The sequence below is a fragment of the Mauremys reevesii genome, linkage group 25 (genome assembly GCF_016161935.1).
Source record: "Mauremys reevesii isolate NIE-2019 linkage group 25, ASM1616193v1, whole genome shotgun sequence".
Lineage (NCBI taxonomy): Eukaryota > Metazoa > Chordata > Testudines > Geoemydidae > Mauremys > Mauremys reevesii.
Window position 1 is genome coordinate 19,875,753 of NC_052647.1, and position 13,826 is coordinate 19,889,578.

At 44.4% G+C, this 13,826-nt stretch overlaps 1 protein-coding gene across 4 annotated transcripts in view; it reads left to right on the forward strand.

Moving 5' to 3' along the window:
• Positions 1-13,826, forward strand: part of SP1 (Sp1 transcription factor) — a 34,143-nt gene that overhangs the window by 14,090 nt on the left and 6,227 nt on the right. For all 4 annotated transcript variants that reach the window (XM_039514356.1, XM_039514354.1, XM_039514355.1 and 1 more), the window contains exons 4-5: positions 10,696-10,861; positions 13,021-13,220. In XM_039514356.1, coding sequence (XP_039370290.1) covers positions 10,696-10,861; positions 13,021-13,220 — 366 coding nt within the window. The remainder of the gene's footprint in view (positions 1-10,695; positions 10,862-13,020; positions 13,221-13,826) is intronic.

Consider the following 13,826-nt stretch of genomic DNA (forward strand, 5'->3'; position numbering starts at 1 on the left):
TAGCTTCGAAGCAGCATGCTCGTCTCCAAGGAGTACCATGTGTTCCCCACTCAGCTGTCCATAACTCAAAAGAATTAACATAAAGCCTCGCCACTTTACACAAATGACTACGATTGCAGATTAATGAATTTTGCAAATTAGCAAGTTAAGCAAACAAGATAAAAATCAAGGGTATTGCATTGCAAAGTGTACTTCTTTATGTGGCTAGTGTAGTTTAATTTTATTTGGTCCTCTATGGTATCTGTAGTGCAATATATTTTAGAGAAATTACAAATACTGGATAGTGTAGGATCTTGCTGTCGTTCTGGGCTATAAAATTTTCAGAGAAACGGGAAGGAATGGGGTCTTGGGAGAATGATTGAGTTTGTGAGCTAGAAAGCTTCTTTTAATGTTTTTTTTCTGAAGCTACCAACTACCACAGACCAAAAATAAACTTTCATACACAGAACTATTGCATGTATAAGAAATATTTTGGGTGCGTTTGGATGGGTCACATTAGTCCCTCTTTGCTTTCTTTGTACTTGGCAGTGTTCCTTTAATTAAAAAAAAAATCTTGTGGCTTTTTTGGTCTCTTTGTAATATCCCTTAAATTTCAGAGTTAAATTTTTTCTCATTTGGTGATTATTTATTTATTTATTTATTTATTTTGCTTTCCTCTTTATCCAGGATGGGTTTAACTGTTGTCGCAAACATTGCAGAGTTTGCATAAGACACAGTTGTGTTCGGATCCTACATAAAGGTGAATATTGTGGGCATTTTTTTCAAGCTCAACAGAGGTGGATCTAAAAATATTCTGTCTAGAATCCAGAGGGCATTCCTCACTCAGTTTTAGAACATTTAAAAAAAAAAAAAATCCCAACCTATCATTTTGCTCAGACCAGTGGCTTGAAAAACAAGAAACCACTTTGTCTATAAAACTCTCTGCCAAGACGCTCTCGTTTTTGGGTCTTCAGTCTTTAACATGAGACGGATGCAGAATTAGTATCATGCTTACAGCATTTTGAACTCCACTCCAAAGGCGGTGGTAGGCTCCACATCCATCTTCACGCACCGTTACCTACGGGATGTAGTTTGTCTGTTTCTTCCTGACTCTGATCATTTTGTGTCATCCTCGCTCTTCTTCCTTGCTTGTATCTTTCATTTGTACTTCATCCAGTTGGATTAGTAATGGCCACCTACATTGTGAGACCTTTATCTCAGTGCTGTGGCACGTTTGGTTACACTTTAATGCCTGCTTTGCTACCGCTTCACCATTTATTTTTAAGCACCGGGATTCCCGTTTGACATTTACAATGCCTGAGTTAAGGTGCTCCAGTGCCTCTTGACCAGGCCTGTCGGTGTACTGACACCTGCTTGGTATTTCAGCACCAGAAAGGGGTGGGTGGACTTTGTCTGCAGGTATGTCTATGCAGAAGGGAGGAAGACTGCTAAGCATGTTCAAACTGGGTCCACACCGCAGGATTATGTCCATGATGGGCAATCCTGTTTCACCCCGGCTTTTGCCATGTCAGGTGAAGGAGCAACAGATCCATATGGCCAAAACAGGGGTGAAACTGCTGCAAAATTAAAGGGGCTGTATTAGAATTGGGTCAGCTTCATTTTGAAGATGCTGGAGCTGTACATCCATGGAAATTCTCATCAGTCTTATCTGAAAAAATATTCCTTATTGTTTGGAACCCAGAGCATTGAAACATATACTTGCATAGTTGAGAACTACTGATGTATATTAATAACATATTTATCGTTGTAGGCCACATGTGCAGCTCTCTGTGTTATGTAGGCCGCATTCCCACAATCTATATACTACTTGTATGACCCTGAGGATGTCACATGGGCCGCAGCTGTATGCTGATCCCGCTGTGGGTTGAGAACCACTGATATACATTCAATGCTTCTGTAACCTGGGAATGATCTGTGATCTGGACAGTAACCATGACAGCTTTGGGCAGAATGATTTGACAAGCGATCTGTATTAATGAAGATAATAAAAGTAAATTGTTGGCTTTATTCCTTCTCCATACAATACTGCTGTATTCTGGTGACTTCACAACATTCTGATATGTGAGCAATGATGAATGCATGTCTTCCCTTTTTTTAGTGGTCTTTTTTTTTTCCCCTCTTGCAAGAATTTGTTTATACCTTGGTTAGAATCATATAATTGCTTGCCAGGATGAAACATCCCCCCATTTATAAAATGCCAACAGAAGATGGAGTAGAATGTAGTTTTTTGCATGTTTGAAGATTGGAATGAGGCTAGGAGTCCAGTAATGACGGGAAGTAGGGTGTTGTTTTTTTTCAGGCCCATTGTTGTTTGTACATATCTTTTGTGCACATTTTTACTCATGTAACAGCAGTTCCTCAAAGACAGCACGTAAACGCTAGAGTGCATACGCAGTGCTATACAGCCTGTTGTTAATTTATGAAGTTAAAAAAAAAAAAATCCTTGTTTCCCTCCGCTCTGTTGTCAGAGTGTAAACATGTTGCAAGAACTTGAGTAATGAAAATGTTCTGTCCTAAAATTGCTAAACTTTGTCGGGAGCCTGGAATGCTGCTGCTGACTAGGTGCAGGAGCTCCAAGCCAAGACTTTCAAAAGTGACTGGAAAGCTTGTGTGGGTTTTTTTTGTTTCTTTGGGGCTCTTTTTTGGGGGGGTGGAGCTTATCTTGAGACATCAGCCCTTTTTAAAGGGTTACAGAAAGTGCTATGCTGCCTATAGTGGCAAATTAGTGTATGTGCTTTTGCTGATATCTCTTATACCTGGTTCCCAAACGAAACAAGCTGTAGCAGCAAAAGCATTTTTACAGTGGTATAACGGCACAGAGCTTTTGCCAGTATAGAAATACCATTAAAAATGACACTCTCTAAGTGACATTACTGTACCAGCAAAAAATTTCTAGTGTAAACCTGTCCTGAATCACTAGCCACTTAAAAAAATCATACCTCAGTTCATGGCGATAGCTGTTTTAAATAATCTAGCAAGTGTTTTCTGGGGCAAGAGACTGCATTTGTGTCTAAAAATTGTTACATTGTGTTTAACCACAGAAGCCAATGCCAGTATGGCCTGAAAAGGATGACCTCACTGTCCTAGGAACTTGAATTTAATTGTGTGAATGGGCAAGTCACATGGATTTTATTTGCAGTTTTTTTTCAATTGCTTCTAACCTTGTCAGTCAGCCTAAGCAGTGTTTGTCGTTTCCTTTCCCTTCATCCTTCTCAATGGCGTTTGTGTCATGTTTGTTTACGTATGTTCGTAGAAGGAAGTATGCAGCATTGAAGAACTTGGAGTCGATTGTGTGTGTTCGGATACCAAGTGACCAGATCAGATAACGAATTGTACTGCGCTTCAAAAATATCAGAGGGAAGTGTTGCGCAATGTATGGTTGCTTCGGAGAGCTCCCATGAGGGATTCTTGTTCTAGGACTGAGATTGTGTTGGGTTAGTTGCTGCTAGCTTGTGTAACTGTTAACAAAAGCGGTAGGGGCCACTTGAATGCAAGCAACTGGCTGAAGAAGGCAGAGGGTCTTGCATGGATTCATGACTTGTGGACCATCTGGATTTCCTCTTGTGGCAGTGGGACAACAGAAAGATAATTTGCTTTCCCAACTTGTAAGAGTACAGTTACCTTTACATAGCTGCATGGAGTTGTACCTTACGTCCACATTTGGGCTGAAGTGTTGATTTGACTTTCACTGTTCTTTCTAGCTTGTTATTCTGTGCTTTCACTTATTCCCTGACATAAGGGCTGATTCCAGCAGGCAGGGACTGGGCAACTCGTAATCTCTCCTCTAACCTGTATTCTCAGAGTATTCACTGATGATGACCAACCTTCTGAGGGGTTGTGGTGGCTCCATGGTTTTCCCCTGGGCCCCTAAAAGTGGCAGCCCCATCATGCATTCACTTTCTGCCTCCTGCCTTCCTGCTTCATACGCCCCTCTGTATCTTACTCCCGACAGACATGCTGAGCTGCTGCCCTTCTTTTATTTTAAGTTCCCACTTTTGAGGTGCACACTGAGCTCCCACATCCAAAGAAAAGTGTCCATTAACTCTCCCTGCAAGAGAGTCTGATTCTTCCCCCCACCCCTCCATTTGTTTTGACTGGTGCTCCTGGCCATATACTGGTTCTCACAGCCTAAGGCCTCATCTGGGGGGTTCACTCTGATTACAGCCATGAGTGGAAGCGCTTAGTGCCGGCAGGCAAAACCACCAGTTGCACTAGTGGCACTTTCCCTACTTTCAAACAGTGGTCAGCTGCCTTGGTGCAAATAGTGGCTTTGCCTGCAGACGGTAGGGGTTGTATTGATGCTGATGGCAGTAAGCAGGGCAAATCCCTTGCTTGGACGAGGCCTAATTTTGGAGGTGGGGGAGGAAACTTGTCATGTTTAAAAGTGTATATATAGTAATATTATATGTATTCTCTTGCCCACAGTCAGATATGTAGTTTTTCATGCACTTCACAGGTCTCTGTAGCCCTTAAAATATGTTAGATGGTCACTAACATCTGAAATTAGCCATTCATTCATATAGATATATATTGGGCCTCCTGACATGTCATTATTCTGACACGTTTAGGACTATAGTGACACCTGCTGGTGAAAGCAGAATTATTAATCAATTAGAAATAGTTGGTTAGGCAACTTTTTGTTAACTTTTTACCCAATCAGTATTACTCAAAACCTGACGCTGTTCTTCAGCTGCAGGACTAGAGTAGAATAGAATCTCAGGGTTGGACGGGACCTCAGGAGGTCATCTAGTCCAACCCCCTGCTCAAAGCAGGACCAATCCCCAGACAGATCCCTAAATGGCCCCCTCACGGAGTGAACTCACAACCCTGGGTTTAATAGAGTATGATACTGATCGATAAGTACTGTGCACTGACTGGAGAGTCTCAGTATTTAAACTCTGTGTGACTGTAACATCTCATATCTCAATGGAGATGTTTTCATGTTTGAAGTATCTTAGAGTGAAAATTTCACAGTGGTCTGGGTTTAAATCTAATAATCTTTCCTGTTCTGCAAAGATAGATGTGACCTTTTCACATCACACCTAATCCCTCTAACAGTCTCATTCTTTCTTTTAAAGTCTTTGCACTGCGTGTGGGTGGGTGATATCAGTGGGTAGCCATGTTAGTCTGTATCCACAAAAACAACAAGGAGTCCGGTGGCTTAAAGACTAACACATGTATTTGGGCATAAGCTTTCATGGGTTAAAAAAACCTCACTTCTTCAGATGCATGGAGTGAAAGTTATTATATAATACCTGCATCTGTAACTTTCACTCCATGCATCTAAAGAAGTGAGGTTTTTTACCCACGAAAGCTTACGCCCAAATAAATCTGTTAGTCCTTGTTGTTTTTGTGTGTGTGGTGTTCTTTAACAAGCATGATCTAACTATGGAGAGTGAAGCTTCTCGTCATTGTGTGTAGAGTTATGGGAAATACCAGATGGGTTGAGGCTGCAGAGCGCTTTGGCAAAGAATCTGCGTGGGTGCTGCCTTTGCAGAGGGCTTGTAATCTGTAGCTCTGCTTCTCTCCGTAATCCCCTCGTAAGCCCAGAGGAAGAATTGCATTTTCAAAGGATCTAAATGACACATGCAAGGTCATGTTTTGAAGCAGCTTTTGAAAATGGGGATCAGGAATTCCAGGATAGCTGGGCTGTTACCCCTTCCGGGTAGGTTTCTCCAAACTCTAGCCTTTGCAAGTACATCCCTTTTTCCATCTCTCTCTCTCTCTCTCTCACCTCGCTCGCTCGCTCACACACCATTTATTACACTAGTACCTTGATGCTCCAGCTAAAACAGCAGCTTAGCATGAGGGAGCCGCAAACAGGAAGTGACAGGATCCCTGTCCAGCAAGCTTTCAGTCAAAGTGGAGGAGTCCAGCAAAGGATGGGAGGGGAAACAGAGGCATCAAGAGGTGGAACTGCCCCATGTCACGCAGCAGATGAGTACTAGAACTGGGAACAGAATTCTGGTCTTCTGAGACCTGGACTAGTACGTTCTCCACTGGACCATGCTGCACCTCTCTTCCTTGGCTTTCTCTGTCTTGAAGAAGACTTGAAATCAGGAATTTTAAATGATCCCACATACTCTAATGGGTTTAAACTAGTCCATACTGGAAGGGTTGTTTGTGAGCCCTGTACAGGTCTGTTTATACACTTGAATTGCGTTGGCTAAACTGAGAGAGCCTAGCTTTGGATCTGCTAAGCTTTCTAGACTGGTCTGTATTGTGCAGAATTAATTAATGTGAATTGTCTGTGTCCAGTTGGTAGACCTGTCTGTCGATGAATAGTTTTTAATGCATAGTTCCTTAACCTCGTGGTATTGTTTATTGATTTACAAGGATATAGATAATCTCTTAGGACTCTAATAAAGACAAATTATTCATCTCACTTGGTTACAATCTGTATTAATCAGAAAGCGCTATACTTGTGGTACCCCAGGTCCTTCTCTTCATAACCCTTCTCCAGATCATTAAAATAATTCCATACTTCATCAGCAAGCTGAGTAGTAGCTTAAATGGCTATTAATGAGAGGGTTAGCCTCTCTTTTTGCTCATTAGCACTGCACAACAGAGGATCGATTCACTTTTGTACGTGGGCATTAACAGTCATTTAAATTCGAATCAATGCAGACTGTGGCAACTCCACTGAATTCCTTGAAGATGCTTTTCCCACTGTCTTGCAGTGTCTGCTTCATTCAGATGCACCTTACTGGGGCTCAGCTACACATGGAGCTGTTGCTAATGAATTGCATGTGGGCACTTTTTCCAGATTGCTTCCATCTGTGGACTCTTCCTCCAGAATAAGAATGTCCATACATGGAGTTATTCAGGAATAGCTATTGCACTTTAAATTCACACTCCTCCCTTAATCAGAAACCACTTTCAAGTGTAGATGGGCCTTTATCAAATTGATATTTGAATTCCAGATTTAGGGCCAGTTCTTGAGGTGCTGAACACCTGTGTTGTCTGTTAGAGAGGAATATGAGAGCATTGTTGGAAATTTGGGCTGCCAATGTGGTGCATTGTGCCTGGAACAACTTATTTTTAAATTAGAATTTCATGAATAACAATTTTATTTAAAAGGGATTAGGGTTGGGTAAGTGTGACATATGGCTGAAGGAGCGATCTACTAAAACGTTAGACAGAAATCTAGACACCTTTGAAAATAAAATTCTGGGCATTGGTTGGAAAGACTTAAACACCAACTATGAGAGCTGAGAAATCACCAACCAGCAGTTTGTTTCCAACAGCATCAGAAGAAAGTGCTGGACATATTTGAGGCATGTATCGCTGGATGCCAATACATGGACTCCAGCTTGAAGCTGTCAGCTGGAAACCAGCTGATGTGAGGGTGCCCAAGAGAAACCTTCGGAAGAACTCTTATCAGGGAGAATAGAAGGGTCAGTCTCAACACTACAGAGCAAATAGCAGAGAGGAGTGGACGAGACGGGTTTCTGCTCTGTGCGCCAACGTTTGCGTGGGAAGAATGTGAAAAAAAAAAAAGTGTAATTCTTTGCTCCATGAAAACTCTAACAGGAAAATGAATGCCAGGTTACGAGACGCTTCCTAACCATACCATAGTGTCCAAATTCACATTGCCACGAGACGCTTCCTTCTGCCTCTAACTGATAAGGAAACTCGCAACACATTAATCTCCTTCAGACTTGCCTACAGAGAGACTGTAATGGAGTGGCACCAATTGCAAGCCGACGGGAGCCTTACTGTCTTCATTTATTTGCTCTGATACAAGCCATCTGTGATAGCTGTTGGTGTACTGCACCAGTGCAAACCCCAAGCAGCTATAAAACAGTTTGCACAGGCTCGGCCTATTCCAGTTTCCTGCAGTGTAAGCTGCACCTGTGCAAACAGCGGCTGATGATGGTTGTGTTTTTAAAGTCAGGTCACTCTTTGGGGGAGGGCCTGTATCTTATCAACCAAATGACTCACTCTCACTCTCACACACACCTACCTCAAACTACACCCAGGACCCTGAAGCGACATTCCAAATTTCAAGCTGATCACAGTATGGATTTCAGGAAAGGATCAAAGATTTGGCTTTAAACAGCAACTATATTGCAGCCTTAACAATGCTCCAGCTATTACAATGCCGTAATCACTTCATGCATCAGTCCAATGAAAACATATGAGTTTAAATCTGTTGTTGGACCTATTGGCATATGTTAATTGCAGCCGAAAACAGATTACGCAGCCTGCTGTTTTTGCACCACTTACTGGTTTTTTTTTTCTCAGCATTAAAATAATCACGCAGTGGCGCTTGAAGAGAAATAAAACACTTGAGAAGTGTAGCTAGGGTTATTGAAGAAGCAATTAGATGACAGCATAAGCGTGGAGCAATAAAATGGAAATGAAAATTGATAGGCTTAAACGCTTGCCATCCCTCTCACCGCCCCCCCCCTTTTACAAATGTTTCATATGTTCGTCTGTATTTGGAATCTTGTTGGTGACACGCTTTAGTTCCCATGGTTTTTGTAATTAGGTATCGCTCCTTGAGATGGAGAATGCCTCGCGTGAACCGCGCCAGATGATTTTTCAACGTTATACATCTCTTTCGGTGCTCGCAGTCATTAGCCAGCTAGCGTGCTCCAACAATATCTTCCCTGATAGATGCTACTAAAACGACAGTCTCTCCCAGGCTGCTTTATTTATTGCTGTTTCTCATTTTATTGTTGGGAGGCTTTGCATCTGTTTTGTGGATTAGCTCCTGGATTGTTGCTTTAATCATTTTAAACTAAACAGATACTTAAAGGAAAACGGTCCTCGGTCTGTTCAGCCTCGCAGTCTAAAAGTACCAAAGAGAGAAACTTTTTTGCCTTGAATAAACCGTGAGACGTTATTAAAACCTCTAAAATTTGCACACATCTGGGCTTTGTGTTGCAAGTGAAAACTGACTGGTTCCTGCTTGCTGGCAGTGTCTGAAATAATGTCATTTTTGGTGTGTGGCTAGCGCTGGGCTCAGAAATGTCAGCTTGCAATGGAAAGACTGCTCCATTTCTGTCTAGGCAAGGTGAGAACTGCCCTTAGGCTCCTGCTTCATCTTTGCCCGTAAGCACATCAAACACACAACCTCCAACTGTTGCTTTGAGTTGGGAATAATGTTAGCTAAGTATGAGTGACCTTGACGAAAATACAGGCTGTCTTATGCCCTAACTTTCTCTCCTGCCCATGAGACACAAGTAACCAGCATGTTAGGCTGTTGGCTGTAATAGTTTTTGCTGTTATACCCTGTGTATTACTCAGGAATCTGGCCGTTTCAGAGCTGTGCCAGAGGAAACTACATTTTCCATTCAGTAACAATAAAGGAGTTCTTTAGTTTATTCTGACGCCGGCTCTGGTAACATGTATTTAACATAGTCTGAACTTTTTACATTCGCAAACGTACTGCAAGCACTTCTGTTGTAAGTAGAACTTGTCAGAACTTCTGAGACTGAGCTTTCCATTAATCCAAGGTCTGTTTTGTTGCCTTGAAGTCTGCATAGCGTGAGAATTGTGTAGATTGTCTCTGGGGTCTGTGCATTTAGAGCACTAAAGTTCTGGTTGGATTTTATGCTCAGTTATTGCCGGAAGTGGTACATGCTTGGCCTAGGGAAATGCTGGGTAATATAACTTGGCTGCAGACACTCTTTGGAAGTTGGGGGTGAGAGAAGAGTAAAGTCACTCTCAGTAATCCAGAGTGCATTTTATCCAAGTACATATTTCCATGGCTGTCATTATGCAGGCCAGATAATAAAGTCTCAGACTTACAAACAAGTAAGAGAAGAGACTCACAGTCTTTGGAAATGAAATCCTGGCCCCAGTGGAGTCAATTGCAGTTTTGCTACTGACTTCAGTGGGGGAGTTTTGCACGCTTGTTTTGTCTCTGTTTTCCAGAGTGGGTTAACCGAAATGGTTTAAATAGTTGGCAGATAACAATATTGACTGACTTGATTCTGTCTTCCTGAAAAAGACACATGCTCTACAACTGCTTAAACCTCGATAACTCCGGCAAATCTGTGGAGAAAAGAAAGCGAGTTTTGTTTTGATCTCCACTCCTGGGTCCATTTTTGATAAGGATGCCAGTGATTCTCTGGGGGAGGATAAAGGCAAAAAGTAACTTGTTCAGTGTTCCCTGAGGGGGGCGGGGGAGGATTGGACCAGGTTGTTTCGTTTTGACCCTGACAGTGGTTTGAGTAAGGAAGCTTTTTACAGGAAACAGAGTGGGGGCCCCAAAATTAATTACTTCCCAAATCTAAATTGAGACCGCAAAAGGATCTGTAGAGGGGCAGCTAATTCCTGGCTCCACGGCTGTCTAGCAAATACAGCGGGAGAATTTGCCAAGATTAGTCCATAATAGAATCCAACTGATGCCATCAAGAACCCCATCCCGAGGTAATTACAGAGTATTTGGTCAGGATTTTACATCTACACTTAGCAGAGCATTGATGCTCTTTGCTCCATTTACTTGTATTTAAAGTGCCTTGGCAGGGTGGAGCTGCTTTACAGAGATCGCTGTGGACTTCCACTCTTCATCTGGGACGCCCCCTTCCAAGGTGCTCCTTCAGATGTGCAGCGTGACCCTCCATCACATGTATAAAATGCCTAGCAATTTGTAGTTGTTTTTCCTTCTTTTTAATTTCCTCGTTGCTTAGGGTTTGCTGGTTAAGATGCTGATCCAAAAGTAATGCAGAGATTTCCCTCTAGGTGATCATGGTGCTCAGCTGGGCCTGCATGGTGGAGGGGGTGACGGAATGGGAGACGAAAACGCTACTGTGGAAGAAGGGGAGACTAGTCCCGACCCACAGCCCCAAGGCCGAAGGATGCGGCGGGAAGCCTGCACCTGCCCATACTGCAAAGACAGCGAAGGAAGGTAGGATTTGCTAACTGGGTACCTCAAACTGTAGTCGGAATCATCACTATGATGTCAGGGCGTTTCAGAAACCCAGAGAGATGGAGGCTGAAGGTCACTTAGCAGCCTTGGCCTTCGAGAACTAAAGTCAATCCAGGTTGCACTGTTAATAAAATAGGCTGACAGGTCGGATGATTGCAGTAGTGCTCTCTCCCAGGAGCCCTAGGCCGGGGCTGGTGAAGGGTGGGTCACAGCATGCTGGGTGCCTCATTTCCAACTGCCGTTGTCAGAACTGAGCAAGCTTAGTCTTTCCAGTCCCCGTTCGTGTCAGACGGGAATAGCAGAGCAGGGGCTGATGATGGCAGAATGGGTGGGCAGCAGCTCAGTTGCATGAGAGGAGGAAGGAAACTTGCACTAAATCCACCAACGCTCTGTTTTGGTTACAGTCAGTGTTATAGTCCCTGGGTCCTCCTGAAACTAAACTTACCCGTGAAAGCTGTCGGGAGTCTTTTGTTTTGGTTTCCCCCTTAAAACTTTGCCCTGAGTAACGGAAAGATTTTTACTGTCTCTGTGTTTATGGGCATTAGGTTATAAACTGGTTGCTTCAGTGGCTTCCTCTTCCATCGCTAAAGTATTATCGGGTGCAGAAAAAGGGCTAAACCTTATGGCTGACATGAGCACGCTCCTGTTGTGAGAAACTGATGGCTGAGCCCTGTCTGTTCCTGTGGCCTGGGTTCTCCTGCCAGAGAACAGTGCTCCAGAGTGGCAGGGTTTGTTTGAAAAGGGGGAGAGTGGAGTCTAGGCTCCTAGTGTCTACTCTGTGCTTCGGTTCCTGCATTGGAGAAATGCAGCTAGCTCCCGGCCTCGCTGGTGATGAGACCTTGGCCCGCGTTAAAGCTTCGAGAGCTGTATCGCGGAAGGCGCTGTCGCAGGGCGGTAACAAAACACGCTGCACTGAGCAGCATGAAGGAGTCAGCGTAAACCCCACAAGGCCAGAAATGTTAATCAGAGGCTGTAATTTCCCTCCCTTTTGGCAGCTCATCATGGCTAGGGCTTTATGGGGTATCTCCAAATAGTGGCAGGGCCATTGGTGTACATTAAGGACAGAATTTCAGTCATCAGCTATGTGACGGGCCAGCAGGGTCACTCAGAATGAACAGCTGCTTGAGCTCCCATTTAAAACCTGTGAACGCAGCCATTCCCCTTCCCTCTGTCCCCTCCCTCCTACCACCTCTTCCCACTTCAGTCACTGGTTCCCTCTCCTTCCTTTTTCCGTTGACTTGCTCTTCATCTCATACCCCATATTGGTCATTGCTGGGCCTGTCCCACGCACTCTCCCTCTCTTTGTTACGCTGGAGAATGTTTAGTTAAAAACGTACCGGAAAAGGGAATGGGGACTCTGAGGAGAGACCCAATGGAACAAAAAGGTTTCTTCCGCACACAGGGAAATTAGGGACAGAGTTGCTGAGGAGCCGCCTGTCAGGCCATTTCTTCTGACTACTCCTGAAGAGGCTCCTGGTTGCAACCTCTTCTGTTTTTTCACTGAGGATTTAAGTGACTCCTCTGTGACCCCTCTGAAGCCCTCACATCCCCTCTCTTCTCCCCCCGCCCTTTTCCTCTGACGTAGACTTCTTAAAACTAGTGATTTACCTGCTCGTAACAGTTCCCAATCTGACTTTAATTGGGGAGTGTTTTCGTGCGCACATGGTACAGTTTTGACTCTCCCAATAACACTTCACTCTTGATGAGAGCCTGTCATCCAAAGGTGTGGCTACAGTTACCAACCTCAGCACCTTTTATCTCTGCAGCACCTTGTAGTCACCAATCCCCAAGGACACAGACGTCACCTTCGTTTGACAGAGGGTTAGACTGAAGCGTTGAGTGGGGGCTGACTTGCTTTTGGTCATTGAGCAGAGCCAAGACTAGAGAGCCCTGATTCCTCTAGACAGGAGACCGTCCTGCCCACCCTTCTGTGTTTCTAATGTCAGCCCAGCATCAGAGCAGTGAGTAGGCAGGTCTAGTCAGTGCCCTGATCAGCAGCTGGTAACCTGGGGTTTCCATTGTGCGAGTTCAGCAGCCACGCCGGGTGCCACGTTTAGGAAGCTGATGTTTCACCTCCTTGTTAGTGAGAGTGGAGAGGCTCTGTAAATTAATGCCTTGATTTCTTTGGGTTCTTCCAGGGGTTCTGGGGATCCCGGTAAGAAGAAACAGCACATCTGCCACATCCCGGGCTGCGGGAAGGTGTATGGCAAGACATCCCACCTGCGGGCTCACCTCCGGTGGCATACTGGGGAGAGACCTTTCGTCTGCAGCTGGATGTTCTGTGGGAAGCGCTTCACGCGCAGTGACGAGCTGCAGCGGCACAAGCGCACACACACAGGTAAGCCCGGGAACCTGCCCTGGCTCTGCGAAGGGAGCACCTGCCAGGTGCACTTAGAGCAGGGGCATGGGGGAGCTTCCGCTCTTTCTCTAGCCTTGTAGGTATGCTGCAAGGGTTTCCAAGATCCTTGTGATTGCCAGCACTCTCCACTATGGGCCTGGTGTTCGCCCAGTGTTCATCATCTATTGCTTTGAGTTTCTGCAGTACAAGTATATTTACAGGTTTTGTCACCAGCTGTACAAAACCATGACTCTTCTGTTCGTTGGCAGCTGCATCAAGCAAATCCTCTGCAGTACTTTCAGCTGAGATGTTTTCCTCGCCTTAGGAGCAGCTAGAACTTCTCAGAAAGCCACCCACAGGGGGAAGTAACTTTCAGAGTCGGGGGAGATCAATGTGAGAGGGTCTGAGAGGCCATCATGGAGACAGAGCCAAAGAAATAACCCGTCAGAGCCTGATCTCACTCTTGAGAGAGAGTGTCCACACTGAGCAGAGCCCTGTTGAAATCCGGGGGGCTCTGTGTGAGTGCATGATTCACAGCTCAGGGTTAGGGCCCACAACATTTTGGGGGAGAGGGTGTGTTTTACTCCACATAGTAGATTCAGTTTG